This window comes from Ranitomeya imitator, chromosome 6 (genome assembly GCF_032444005.1).
Source record: "Ranitomeya imitator isolate aRanImi1 chromosome 6, aRanImi1.pri, whole genome shotgun sequence".
NCBI classification, from domain to species: Eukaryota; Metazoa; Chordata; class Amphibia; order Anura; family Dendrobatidae; genus Ranitomeya; species Ranitomeya imitator.
Window position 1 is genome coordinate 320,367,869 of NC_091287.1, and position 12,765 is coordinate 320,380,633.

General features: G+C 45.3%; 1 protein-coding gene across 1 annotated transcript in view; it reads left to right on the plus strand.

Moving 5' to 3' along the window:
- Positions 1-1,283: 1,283 nt before the first annotated feature.
- NOL7 (nucleolar protein 7) overlaps positions 1,284-12,765 on the plus strand; it is a 29,238-nt gene continuing 17,756 nt past the window's right edge. The window contains exon 1 of the mRNA XM_069730815.1: positions 1,284-1,465. Within this exon, the coding sequence (XP_069586916.1) occupies positions 1,347-1,465 (119 nt within the window). The 5' untranslated portion in view covers positions 1,284-1,346. The remainder of the gene's footprint in view (positions 1,466-12,765) is intronic.

Consider the following 12,765-nt stretch of genomic DNA (forward strand, 5'->3'; position numbering starts at 1 on the left):
CATAGTAGTATTCCGTACACTTCAGCGCTCCTCCTGTGCAGCAGAGGGCGCTCCTGCATAGTAGTATTCCGTACACTTCAGCGCTCCTCCAGTGCAGCAGAGGGCGCTCCTGCATAGTAGTATTCCGTACACTGCAGTGCTTCTCCTGTGCAGCAGAGGGCGCTCCTGCATAGTAGTATTCCGTACACTTCAGTGCTTCTCCTGTGCAGCAGAGGGCGCTCCTGCATAGTAGTATTCCGTACACTTCAGTGCTCCTCCAGTGCAGCAGAGGGCGCTCCTGCATAGTAGTATTCCGTACACTTCAGTGGTTCTCCTGTGCAGCAGAGGGCGCTCCTGCATAGTAGTATTCCGTACACTTCAGTGCTCCTCCAGTGCAGCAGAGGGCGCTCCTGCATAGTAGTATTCCGTACACTTCAGCGCTCCTCCTGTGCAGCAGAGGGCGCTCCTGCATAGTAGTATTCCGTACACTTCAGTGCTCCTCCAGTGCAGCAGAGGGCGCTCCTGCATTGTAGTATTCCGTACACTTCAGCGCTCCTCCTGTGCAGCAGAGGGCGCTCCTGCATAGTAGTATTCCGTACACTTCAGTGGTTCTCCTGTGCAGCAGAGGGCGCTCCTGCATAGTAGTATTCCGTACACTTCAGTGCTCCTCCAGTACAGCAGAGGGCGCTCCTGCATAGTAGTATTCCGTACACTTCAGTGCTCCTCCAGTGCAGCAGAGGGCGCTCCTGCATAGTAGTATTCCGTACACTTCAGTGCTCCTCCAGTGCAGCAGAGGGCGCTCCTGCATAGTAGTATTCCGTACACTTCAGCGCTCCTCCAGTACAGCAGAGGGCGCTCCTGCACAGTAGTATTCCGTACACTTCAGTGCTCCTCCAGTACAGCAGAGGGCGCTCCTGCACAGTAGTATTCCGTACACTTCAGCGCTCCTCCAGTACAGCAGAGGGCGCTCCTGCACAGTAGTATTCCGTACACTTCAGCGCTCCTCCAGTACAGCAGAGGGCGCTCCTGCACAGTAGTATTCCGTACACTTCAGCGCTCCTCCAGTACAGCAGAGGGCGCTCCTGCACAGTAGTATTCCGTACACTTCAGCGCTCCTCCAGTACAGCAGAGGGCGCTCCTGCACAGTAGTATTCCGTACACTTCAGTGCTCCTCCTGTACAGCAGAGGGCGCTCCTGCATAGTAGTATTCCGTACACTGCAGCGCACTTGCTGTGTAGATTGCCGTATACTGTTCCTCCAGTGCAGCAGAGGGCGCTCTGCGTTCACTATCACGTTGATCACACTGGTGTTGATCGTTGGTTTATTGTCTTCCTCTTCCGGTGCTCAGTTGTTGTTAGTGGAGAAGCATGACTCCTGAGCACGAACTGGAGAGTGAGGAGGATGAAGCGCCCGAAGAGGTGACCTTTCAGAGCGCTAAGAGCCGGGCGGAGGAGAGTGCGCGGGTCAGGCGGCATGCGGCCAGCAGGTAAGAGCTCCCTTATCATCGAGCCTTCCTGTGGTTGAAGGTGTATTTCCTAGTGATCAGCTGACTAACAGGTCGTATATCTGCATGCGATGGCTATTGTGGTTTTGTCTGGGCCCTCAACAGCGGGGGAGCTGCGTGTGTAACATCACATCCTGAGAGAGGCCGGCAGGGGGCGCTGCGTGTGTAACGCATCACATTCTGAGAGAGGCCGGCAGGGGGCGCTGTGTGTAACGCATCACATCCTGAGAGAGGCCGGCAGGGGGCGCTGCGTGTGTAACGCATCACATTCTGAGAGGCCGGCAGGGGGCGCTGCGTGTGTAACATCACATCCTGAGAGATGCCGGCAGGGGGCGCTGCGTGTGTAACACATTGCATTCTGAGAGAGGCCGGCAGGGGGCGCTGCGTGTGTAACACATTGCATTCTGAGAGAGGCCGGCAGGGGGCGCTGTGTGTGTAACACATTGCATTCTGAGAGATGCCGGCAGGGGGCGCTGTGTGTGTAACGCATCACATTCTGAGAGAGGCCGGCAGGGGGCGCTGCGTGTGTAACATCACATCCTGAGAGAGGCCGGCAGGGGGCGCTGCGTGTGTAACACATTGCATTCTGAGAGAGGCCGGCAGGGGGCGCTGTGTGTGTAACACATTGCATTCTGAGAGATGCCGGCAGGGGGCGCTGTGTGTGTAACGCATCACATTCTGAGAGAGGCCGGCAGGGGGCGCTGCGTGTGTAACACATTGCATTCTGAGAGAGGCCGGCAGGGGGCGCTGCGTGTGTAACACATTGCATTCTGAGAGAGGCCGGCAGGGGGCGCTGCGTGTGTAACACATTGCATTCTGAGAGATGCCGGCAGGGGGCGCTGTGTGTGTAACGCATCACATTCTGAGAGAGGCCGGCAGGGGGCGCTGCGTGTGTAACACATTGCATTCTGAGAGAGGCCGGCAGGGGGCGCTGCGTGTGTAACACATTGCATTCTGAGAGAGGCCGCCAGGGGCAGCTGAAGATTCAACATTTACATGTGCAGCCACTTCATAGAATGGTAGAGTTGGAAGGGGCTCTCCTGGGTCATCTGGTCCAACCCTCTGCTCAAAGCAGGATTCACTAAATCATCCCAGACAGATGTCAGTCCAGCCTCTGAAGACTTCCTTGGAAGGAGAACTCTCCACATCAGCCTGTTCCACTCATTGATCACCCTCACTATCAACAAGTTTTTTCTAATATCTAATCTGTGTCCCATTCACTTTTATCCCATTGCTTGTAGTCTGAACACTTTTAGGCTGTGTGCACACGTTCTGGATTTTTTGCGTTTTTCCACTATAATACCGTGGAAAAAAAACGCATCCATTAACCCCTTCAGGACCTTGGGATTTTCTGTTTTTCCGTGTTCGTTTTTCACTCCCCTCCTTCCCAGAGCCATAACTTTTTTATTTTTCCGTCAATTTGGCCATGTGAGGGCTTATTTTTTGCGAAACAAGTTGTAATTTTGAACGACACCATTGGTTTTAGCATGTTGTGTACTATAAAACGGGAAAAAAATTCCAAGTGCAGTGAAATTGCAAAAAGTGCAATCCCACACTTGTTTTTTGTCTGGCTTTTTTGCTAGGTTCACTAAATGCTTAAACTGACCTGCCATTATGATTCTCCAGGTCAGTACGAGTTCATAGACACCTAACATGACTAGGTTATTTTTTATCTAAGTGGTGAAAAAAATTCCAAACTTTGCTAAAAAAAAATTGCGCCATTTTCCGATACCCGTAGCGTCTCCATTTTTCGTGATCTGGGGTCGGTTGAGGGCTTATTTTTTGTGTACCGAGCTGACGTTTTTAATGATACCATTTTGGTGCACATACGTTCTTTTGGTTGCCCGTTATTGCATTTTAATGCAATGTTGCGTCGACCAAAAAACGTAATTCTGGCATTTCAAATTTTTTTTCTCGCTACGCTGTTTAGCGATCAGGTTAATGCTTTTTTTATTGATCGGGTGATTCTGAATGCGGCAATACCAAATATGTGTAGGTTTGATTTTTTTTTTTTTTTTTTTTTTTTTGATTGATTTTGAATGAGGCGAAAGGGGGGGTGATTTAAACTTTTATATATTTTTTTTTTTTTTTTTTACTTCTGCCATGCTTCAATAATAATAATAATCTTTATTTTTATATAGCGCTAGCATATTCCGCAGCGCTTTACAGGTTGCACACATTATCATCACTGTCCCCGATTGGGCTCACAATCTAGATAGCCTCCATAGGAGGCTAGAAGCTGGCACAACTCGATCAGCTCTGCTACATAGCAGCAATCATTAGATCGCTGCTATGCTGCTGAAATGCAGGTGTGCCATGAGCGCCGACTACAGGGTTGTGCTCACAGCTACCGGGGATCAGTAACCATAGAGGTCTCAAGGACCTCTATGGTTACTCTGCAGAAGCATCGCTGACCCCCGATCATGTGACGGGGGTCGGCAATGCGCTCATCTCCGGCCGGAAGCGCCGGTTAAATGCCGCTGTCAGTGTTTGACAGCGGCATTTAACTAGTTAATAGCAGCGGGTTAATCGCCATTTCACCCGCCGCTATTGTGGGCACATGTCAGCTGTTCAAAACAGCTGACATGTCCCAGCTTTGATGCGGACTCACCACCGGAGCCCACATCAAAGCGGGGGTTCTGACTTCGGACATACAATCCCGTCTGAGGTCAGAAAGGGGTTAAGTATCCTGTTAATAGAATGCAATCCGAAATTTTCGTGCACATGTTGTGTGTTTTTTTTTTTTTTTCGTGAAAAAAAAACACATTGCGGTAAAAAACACAGCATGTTCATTAATTTTGCGGATTTTTTCGCGGATGTCCCGCTATTTAATGCATTTGGAAGCTCCGAGAAAAACGCGCAAAAAACTCATGCAGATTTCCTGCAGAAAAAGTCTGGTTTTGTTTAGGAAATTTTTACAAAGTATCCTGACGTGTGCACATAGCCTTATTCTTCTCAGAGTGACGCCTTTATTACCGTAAATAACCAGGAAAATATTTTTCAGCTTTCAGAGCACTGACGCTCCTTCATCAGTCCAGTTTACAGACAAAGACTCTGTAAGAAACAAGACTGTACTAAGAATTTACCTGTCTGCCATGAACTATTTTACAGACCGGCTCACCAGTAGTTAACCCTTTCAGAACTGTGCCTTTTTTCATGTTGGCACTCTTGTGCTCCTTTATGTGGTCGTATGAGGTCTTGGGTTTTGTTGTGGGACGAGATGTAGTGAATGACTCCATTCATTTTATGATACTGTACTGAAAAACGGATGCAAAATTCCAAGTTGAGTGAAATGGTGAAAAGAGCTGCAGTTCTGCTATTGTTTTCGGAGTTTTGTGTTGTGTTCATTGTGCTGTGATTCATATGATTACCACAATATCTAACCATAAGGCTATGCCCCCATGATCAGGAATAGCAACGTTTTGGACGTAGCGTCTTTTCGCTGCGTTCTAATTGCTGCACTTGTTTGTTAGTGCACACGGGTTCACATGTGTGATCACGTAGCGTCAGATAGAAGCACAGTGGGCATGGGCTTCCTATAAATCCCTTCCACTGCTTGTAACCTAGAACGCAGCGTTTTGGACACAGCGCAAATGTGCTGCATCCAAGACGCTGCTATTCCTGATTGTGGGCACATAGCCTTATAGGCAGGGCTAAAGCAAACCTCCGACTCCACAACTCCCACTCACTACTGAGCATGTGCATAAAGTGCAGCACAGATTCATCTAAACTAAAAGCCCAGATCAGGAACATAACTGACATTTATAGAACATTTCATAACTTTCCCAAATGAAAACCTTTACAGCACATCCTGCATTGTACTACTGTACCCAATGTATTATATATTTTAGGAGTCGGTCCATTTTATACTGACTCCATGACTCTGACTCCACTGCCTTGATTATAGTTTTTTTTATTTATATAATATACACACTAGATGGAGACTCGATGCTATCGCATCGGGAGGGCAGTAATGATGCGATGGGGCAGGCTTGGCAGCATTGAGAATCTCTCCCCCATATGCTGACCCACCTATCCACTCTTTACCCATGTGCTAACTTCTCCCATCTTCTTTGACCTGTCTACCTCATGTGCTATCCTCCCCTGTCGCTCTCCTTCCGGTGCTGTGTTCTCCCCTCAAAGACAATACTGACATTACAGCAGGAAATCGCAGAGGATACATTTTGTGAGGTAAAATATTTTTTAAAACTGTCAGTGAAATATTTTACCTCACAAAATGAATCCTCTGTGATCCCCTGCTGTAATGTCAGTATTCTCTTTTGCTTCCTCCCCTGCCCAGGAGCTGTGGGATGCTCCGTACACGGTCAGACACAGACAATTTTTAAAATGAACTTTTGTTCGTGGGAAAACCCCTGTAATATGACCGGCCTCCTCTGCCTGTAAACATCTGCTGCCGGGATCAGCCGAATGAGTCACTGCACCTACGCGGAATTCGCGCAGGCGCAGTAAATCAGACCGCTGCCATCTTTGTGCAGATAGCGGCGGTCACATTAAAACTGCGCATGCACTCCTCCTGTACAAAGATGGCGGCAGTCAGTGAATCATTCGGCTAATCCCGGCGGCGGCGTGTTCGTGACGGTGTTCCGCTGGTGGTACCGCGCAGTAGCTGTTGTCAGTTTCCCAGACCACAAATTCCTTCTTTTTCCATTGATGAACTTTTCTAGGGCTGTTTATTTTCCTTTGCATGATACTAAGCTGTTTTTTATTTTTATTTATTATATAATGAACTAGCTGAAGAGCCCGGCGTTGCCTGGGCATAGTAAATATCTGTGGTTAGTTATAGCACCTCACTTCTCTTATTTTCCCAATCACATCTTTCATTTTCTCCCTCACATCTCTCATTTTCTCCCTCACACCTCTCATTCCCCCCTAACACTTGTCATTTCGACCTCACATCTGTCATTTTCTGATCACTCCACTATTTTTCCTCACTCCTCTCATTTTGCACTCACACCTTTTCATTTTCACCTCACACCTCTCATTTTCACCTCATCACCTCAGTATATACATGTTTGTCATCTCCCTTATATATAGTATACATCTGTATGTCATCTCCTGTATATAGTATATACCTGTATGTCATCTCCTCCTGTATATAGTATATACCTGTGTCATCTCCCCTGTATATAGTATATATCTGTCATCTCCTCCTGTATATAGTATATACCTGCATGTCATCTTGTATATATACCGTGTTTCCCCGATAGTAAGACACCCCCGAAAGTAAGACGTAGTGGGGGTTTTAGCGGGGTCGGCTAATGTAAGACGTACCCCGAAAGTAAGACGTAGTAAATACCGTAGTGCTGAGTAGTGTCGGGGTCGGCCGAAACTCGATGGTTCCCAGGGTCTGAAGGAGAGGAAACTCTCCTTCAGGCCCTGCGATCCATATTTAAGTGTAAAATAAAGAATTAAAATAAAAAATATCGCTATACTTACCCTTTGACGCGCCCTGGTACTAACCGGGAACCTTCCTTCCTTCGAATCAGCGCTTCCAGGACCTGCGGTGACGTCGCGGCTTCTGATTGGTCGTGCAAGCGGTCACATGGGCGGTCGCGCGACCAATCACAAGCCGCGACGTCACCGCAGGTCCTGGAAGCGCTGATTCGAAGGAAGGAAGGTTCCCGGTTAGTACCAGGGCGCGTCAGAGGGTAAGTATAGCGATATTTTTTATTTTAATTCTTTATTTTACACTTAAATATGGATCGCAGGGCCTGAAGGAGAGTTTCCTCTCCTTCAGATCCTGGGAACCATCCAGGGATACCTTCCGATACTTGTGTCCCATTGACTTGTATTGGTATCGGCGATATCCGATATTTTTCGGGTATCGGCTGATACTATCCGATACCGATACTTTCAAGTATCGGACGATATCGCTCAACACTAGTACGGTAGTAAACTGTACGTTGGAAAAAAAAACGCAGCGTTTTTTTTTCCAATGTAAGACATACCCCGAAAGTAAGACATAGTGGGACTTTTGAGTGGTAAAAGAATGTAAGACACTGTCTTACTTTCGGGGAAACACGGTAGCATATACCTGTATGTCATCTCCTCCTGTATAGTATATACCGGTGTGTCATCTCCCCTGTATATAGTATATATCTGTATGTCATCTCCTCCTGTATATAGTACAGGGGTCCCCAACTCCAGTCCTCAAGGCCCACCAACAGGTCATGTTTTCAGGATTTCCTTAGTATTGCCCAGGTGATAATTGCATTACCTGTGCAAAACAAAGGAAAACCTGAAAACATGATCTGTTGGTGGGCCTTGAGGACTGGAGTTGGCGAACACTGATATAGTATATACCTGTATGTCATCTCCTCCTCTATATAGTATATACCTGTGTCATCTCTCCTGTATATAGTATATATCTGTGTGTCATCTCCCCTGTATATAGTATATACCTGTGTCATCTCCTCCTGTATTAGACCTCGTTCACACGTTATTTGCTCAGTATTTTTACCTCAGTATTTGTAAGCTAAATTGGCAGCCTGATAAATCCCCAGCCAACAGGAAGCCCTCCCCCTGGCAGTATATATTAGCTCACACATACACATAATAGACAGGTCATGTGACTGACAGCTGCCGTATTTCCTATATGGTACATTTGTTGTAGTTTGTCTGCTTATTAATCAGATTTTTATTTTTGAAGGATAAGACCAGACTTGTGTGTGTTTTAGGGCGAGTTTCGTTTGTCAAGTTGTGTGTGTTGAGTTGCGTGTGGCGACATGCATGTAGCGACTTTTGTGAGATGAGTTTTGTGTGGCAACATGCGTGTAGCAACTTTTTGTGTGTCGAGTTGCATGTGACAGGTTAGTGTAGCAACTTGTGTGCAGCAAGTTTTGCGCATGGCGAGTTTTGCGCGTGGCGAGTTTTGTGTGGTGCCTTTTGAATATGTGCAAGTTTTGTGAGGCAAATTTTGCATGTGTTGCAACTTTTGTGCATGTGGCAATTTTTCCGCGTGTGCAAGTTTTGCGTGTGGCGAGTTTTCCATGAGGTGAGTTTTGCACTTGTGGCGAGTTCTGCGCGTGGCGAGTTTTGAGCGGCGACTTTTGTGTTTCGACTTTTATGTGGCGAGGTTGGAGAATGTGTGGTGAAATGTGTGCTGAGGGTGATATGTGTTCAAGCACGTGGTAGTGTGTGGCGCATTTTGTGTGTGTGTTCATATCCCCGTGTGTGGTGAGTATCCCATGTCGGGGCCCCACCTTAGCAACTGTACGGTATATACTCTTTGGCGCCATCGCTCTCGCTCTTTACGTCCCCCTTGTTCACATCTGGCAGCTGTCAATTTGCCTCCTACACTTTTCCTTTCATTTTTTTTCCCATTATGTAGATATGGGGAAAATTGTTTGGCGAATTGGAAAGCACGGGGTTAAACTTTCACCTCACAACATAGCCTATGACGCTCTCAGGTTCCAGACGTGTGACTGTGCAAGATTTTGTGGCTGTAGTTTCGACGCCTCCAACACTTTTCCTTTCACTTTTTTCCCCATTATGTAGATAGGGGCAAAATTGTTTGGTGAATTGGAACGCGCGGGGTTAAAATTTCGCCTCACAACATAGCCTATGACGCTCTCGGGGTCCAGACGTGTGACTGTGCAAGATTTGGTGGCTGTAGCTGCGACGGTGCAGATGCCAATCCCAGACATACATACACACATACACACACACACACACACACACACACACACACATACACACATTCAGCTTTATATATTAGATTGGGACACATTACGTTTTGTTTGCTTCTTATTTAATGTTATGGCGGATATGCTGTGACAAAAAAAATGCCACTTTCCTTAGAGGCCTGTGAGAGGGTTGAGCACTGCAGACCATTGGCATGCAATGTGCACATGATAGTTGGCAGATGCTACTAATAGTTGTTTTTATTTAAACAACCCCTTTAAATTTCTCTTTTTGTTAGTCCCCCTCAGGGCCTTGAACCTGCGATCGTGTGATCTCTTGAGAGTTGCAGTATATAGCAGAAATAACTGTCGGAGCTAGCTCTGGTCGCTGCTCTTAGTTAGGTGCTGGCTGTGTAACTAAGGCATCATCCCAAGTATATGGAGCTGGAAAATCTCCGCAGCCCACTCGATACAACTCGTGTGCCTTTATGACACATACCTTACCTGAAATGGCCACAAAGGGGTTAAAGGGATTTTTATTCCCATGTGCTTTAGATAAAAATAATAAAATTGGCTTTAGTCACCTTTGCTGCTCCAGTGACTCGTCCCTGCTGCAATTCCCAGTCTTTGTTGCCTGCATACAGCAGTGACTTTACTATTTAAGAACAAATGACCGCTGCAGCCAATCAGCAGAGACCAGAAGCGGAAGGTGAGGAAAGCGGAGTTTTGATTTATTTATTTTTTTAATACTCCTTCATGCGTATCTTTTAGTGATGAGCGAGTGTACTCGTTGCTCGGGTTTTGCCGAGCACGATCAGGTGACCTCCCGAGTATTTGTTAGTGTTCGGAGATTTAGTTTTCATCACGGCAACTGAATGATTTACAGCTATTAGCCAGGCTGAGTACATGAGGGGGTTGCCTGGTTGCTAGGTAATCCCCACATGTAATCAAGCTGGCTAGTAGCTGTAAATCATCCTACTGAGGCGATGAAAACTTAATCTCCGAGCAGTCATAAATATTCAGATCACCCGAGCGTGCTCAGGAAAACCCGAGCAACGAGTACATTCGCTCATCACTAGCTGATTAAACAAGGCCATCATCTGCCAGGCAAAGACACAAAGTCAAAGGACTTTGTGTCTTTGCCTGGCAGATGATGGCCTTGTTTAATCAGCCATCATGTGCCCTTGGCTGTTATCTTGTTAAATGTCGGTGACCATCACTGCAGCGACATTTAACAGCGCTGGTAGGAATTACATAATTCCCTCGGTGTACCTATGGTACGATCACAAGGTGCTGATGATTTGCCGTATCAACTGTGGGTCTGCTAAAGACCTCCATGCTTGTCATGACGATCCTCCTGTGAAAGCCAGCCTGTAGCCGACGTTCATAGGAGATTGAGATTTTAGTGCATCAGCACTGCAATGTATAGCATTAGCGATCAGGAGGATATAGTAAAAAGTGAAAAAATAAACACAAAACTTAAAAGTTCAGATCACTCCCCTTTTGCCCCCTTAAAAATACAACATTTAGGCTACATTCTCACAATGTGCTTTTGGTGAGTTTTTTATGTTGAGGATTTTCTTCAACATTTATGCACCCATTAAGTAAGATAGGTTACTTACTTGCATTGTTTTAGAATGCGCTGCTTAAAAAAAACTCATTGTGAGAACAAAGCCTTGCAAATATACCCCTCTTTGGTATCGCTCAGTTCAAAAATGCTCTATCTACATCTATCAAAATATAAACTACATTAATCCAATCAGTAAGCAGTGTAGCAAAAAAAAAAAAAAGAAGCAAAAAGCCATCACAACATTGCAATAAAATACAATAAGAGGCAATCAGAGCACTATATCTACCCCAAAATAGAATCAGTAAAAATGTCATCCCGGGGTGCAAAAAAAGCCCTCAAAACGTTATGGATCTCGGAAAATGATGACTCGGGCAAAACAATATTTTTTTACAAATTCCCAATTTTTTTTTTACCACTTTGGTATCTGCGGAATTGTACTGACCTGGAGAATCATATTGTCAGTTTGAACATTCTAAATAAAATGTAGAAAAAAAATAGTGGAGTTGCACTTTTTTTTCCAATTTTCCAGTCCATTCCATGATAAAATGAATAAAGTCATTCAAAAGTGCAACTGGTCCAGCAAAAATCAGCCCTCCTACGTTATACTGATGGAAAATAAGAGAAACGAGCCCGGGAAGGAAGGGGAGAAGAGGTTTTCCATGAATAGTTTTAAGGCTAAGTTCACACTAGGCGCTTTTTCATATTTTTTTTCTGCTGCAAAACCTGATCTCTTGGCAGCAAAGGAGCCGCAGGGGAAAAAAAAGGACGTTTTACTTGTTTTTTCTTGCGTTTTTTGCTGCGACTTTGGAATGTTAGATTTGTCTCTTGTGCATGCTGATAAAGTTTAGTGTTTGAGAAACAAAGTCCTTTTCTACAGAATCAGGTTTTGGCCCAAAACACACAGCAAAACTTGACACCTGTGTTTTTGGTGCTTTTTTTTTCACCACCCATACATTTCGATGAGTAAAAAAACTCTGAAAGTGACATACTCTATTGTGCATAACACCAAGCCCAGCACAAAATCCTGATAACAAAAAACAAGCTGTGTGCATGAGATTTCTGAAATCCCATAGACTTTGCTGATACTGTAAAACGTGGCTGAAAATTTGCATTAAAAAACGTGCAAAACAAGCTGCAAAAATGCCTAGTGTGAACTTAGCCTTAGACAGTGATGATATATTGGATTATGGATTTTCAATGAGTTTTCTCTCACATTTTTATTGACTTGTATCTAAAAAGCAATCCTTTTTTTTTCCTCTTGTATATCAGATCAGAATTGTCTGATACACATTGGTGAAAAGGGCTAACTTTTTTACAGGACCGCAAATCCACAGTAGTATACATACTTTCAGTTCTGTAGTGTGCTCATAATGTAGGTGGAACGTTGTTGATTTAACCATACTTAAAGGGATTTTGTCGCCAGGTTTTTCTACCCAATCTGAGATCTGCATAATGTAGGAGTAGAGACCCTGATTCCAGCAATGTGTCTCTTACTGGGCTGCTTGCTACAGTTTTACTTTCTGCAGATCTACTGGTTGTCTGAATGCTGAGTTCTGTATAAGCCAAACCACACCACTGATTGGCAGCTTTCTGTGTGCACTGTGCATAGGCAGAAAACTGCCTATCAGTGGTGGGACAGGTCATATAGAGCTCATGTGTATGGAGGACTACAGTACTTGGCAACAGGGTTACTATTCTGCTAGTTATAATCCTCTGATAAAACAGTGATTGTATCTAAACTACACCAAACATATGAAATCTGTGTTCCTGTCTGTCATGTTGCTCTAAAATTAGATGGCAAGAACCTGGTGACAGACTCCCTTTAACCCCTTCCTGACATTTACATTATAGATACGTCATGATTGGGAAGGACTTCCTGACCAATGCAGTATATATACAAGTCATGAGCAATCCCCTGCCAAGAGCAGTAGGACAAACTACGCTAGTAAAATCTGCCCTCCAGGAGGCAAATAGCGCTCCTTTCCTCCCGAATCTGTCTGTATGGCTAAGCAGTACTGTACAGGCACTTATGGGGTATTCCTGCAGAAATTGTGGAACGAATTTTTATG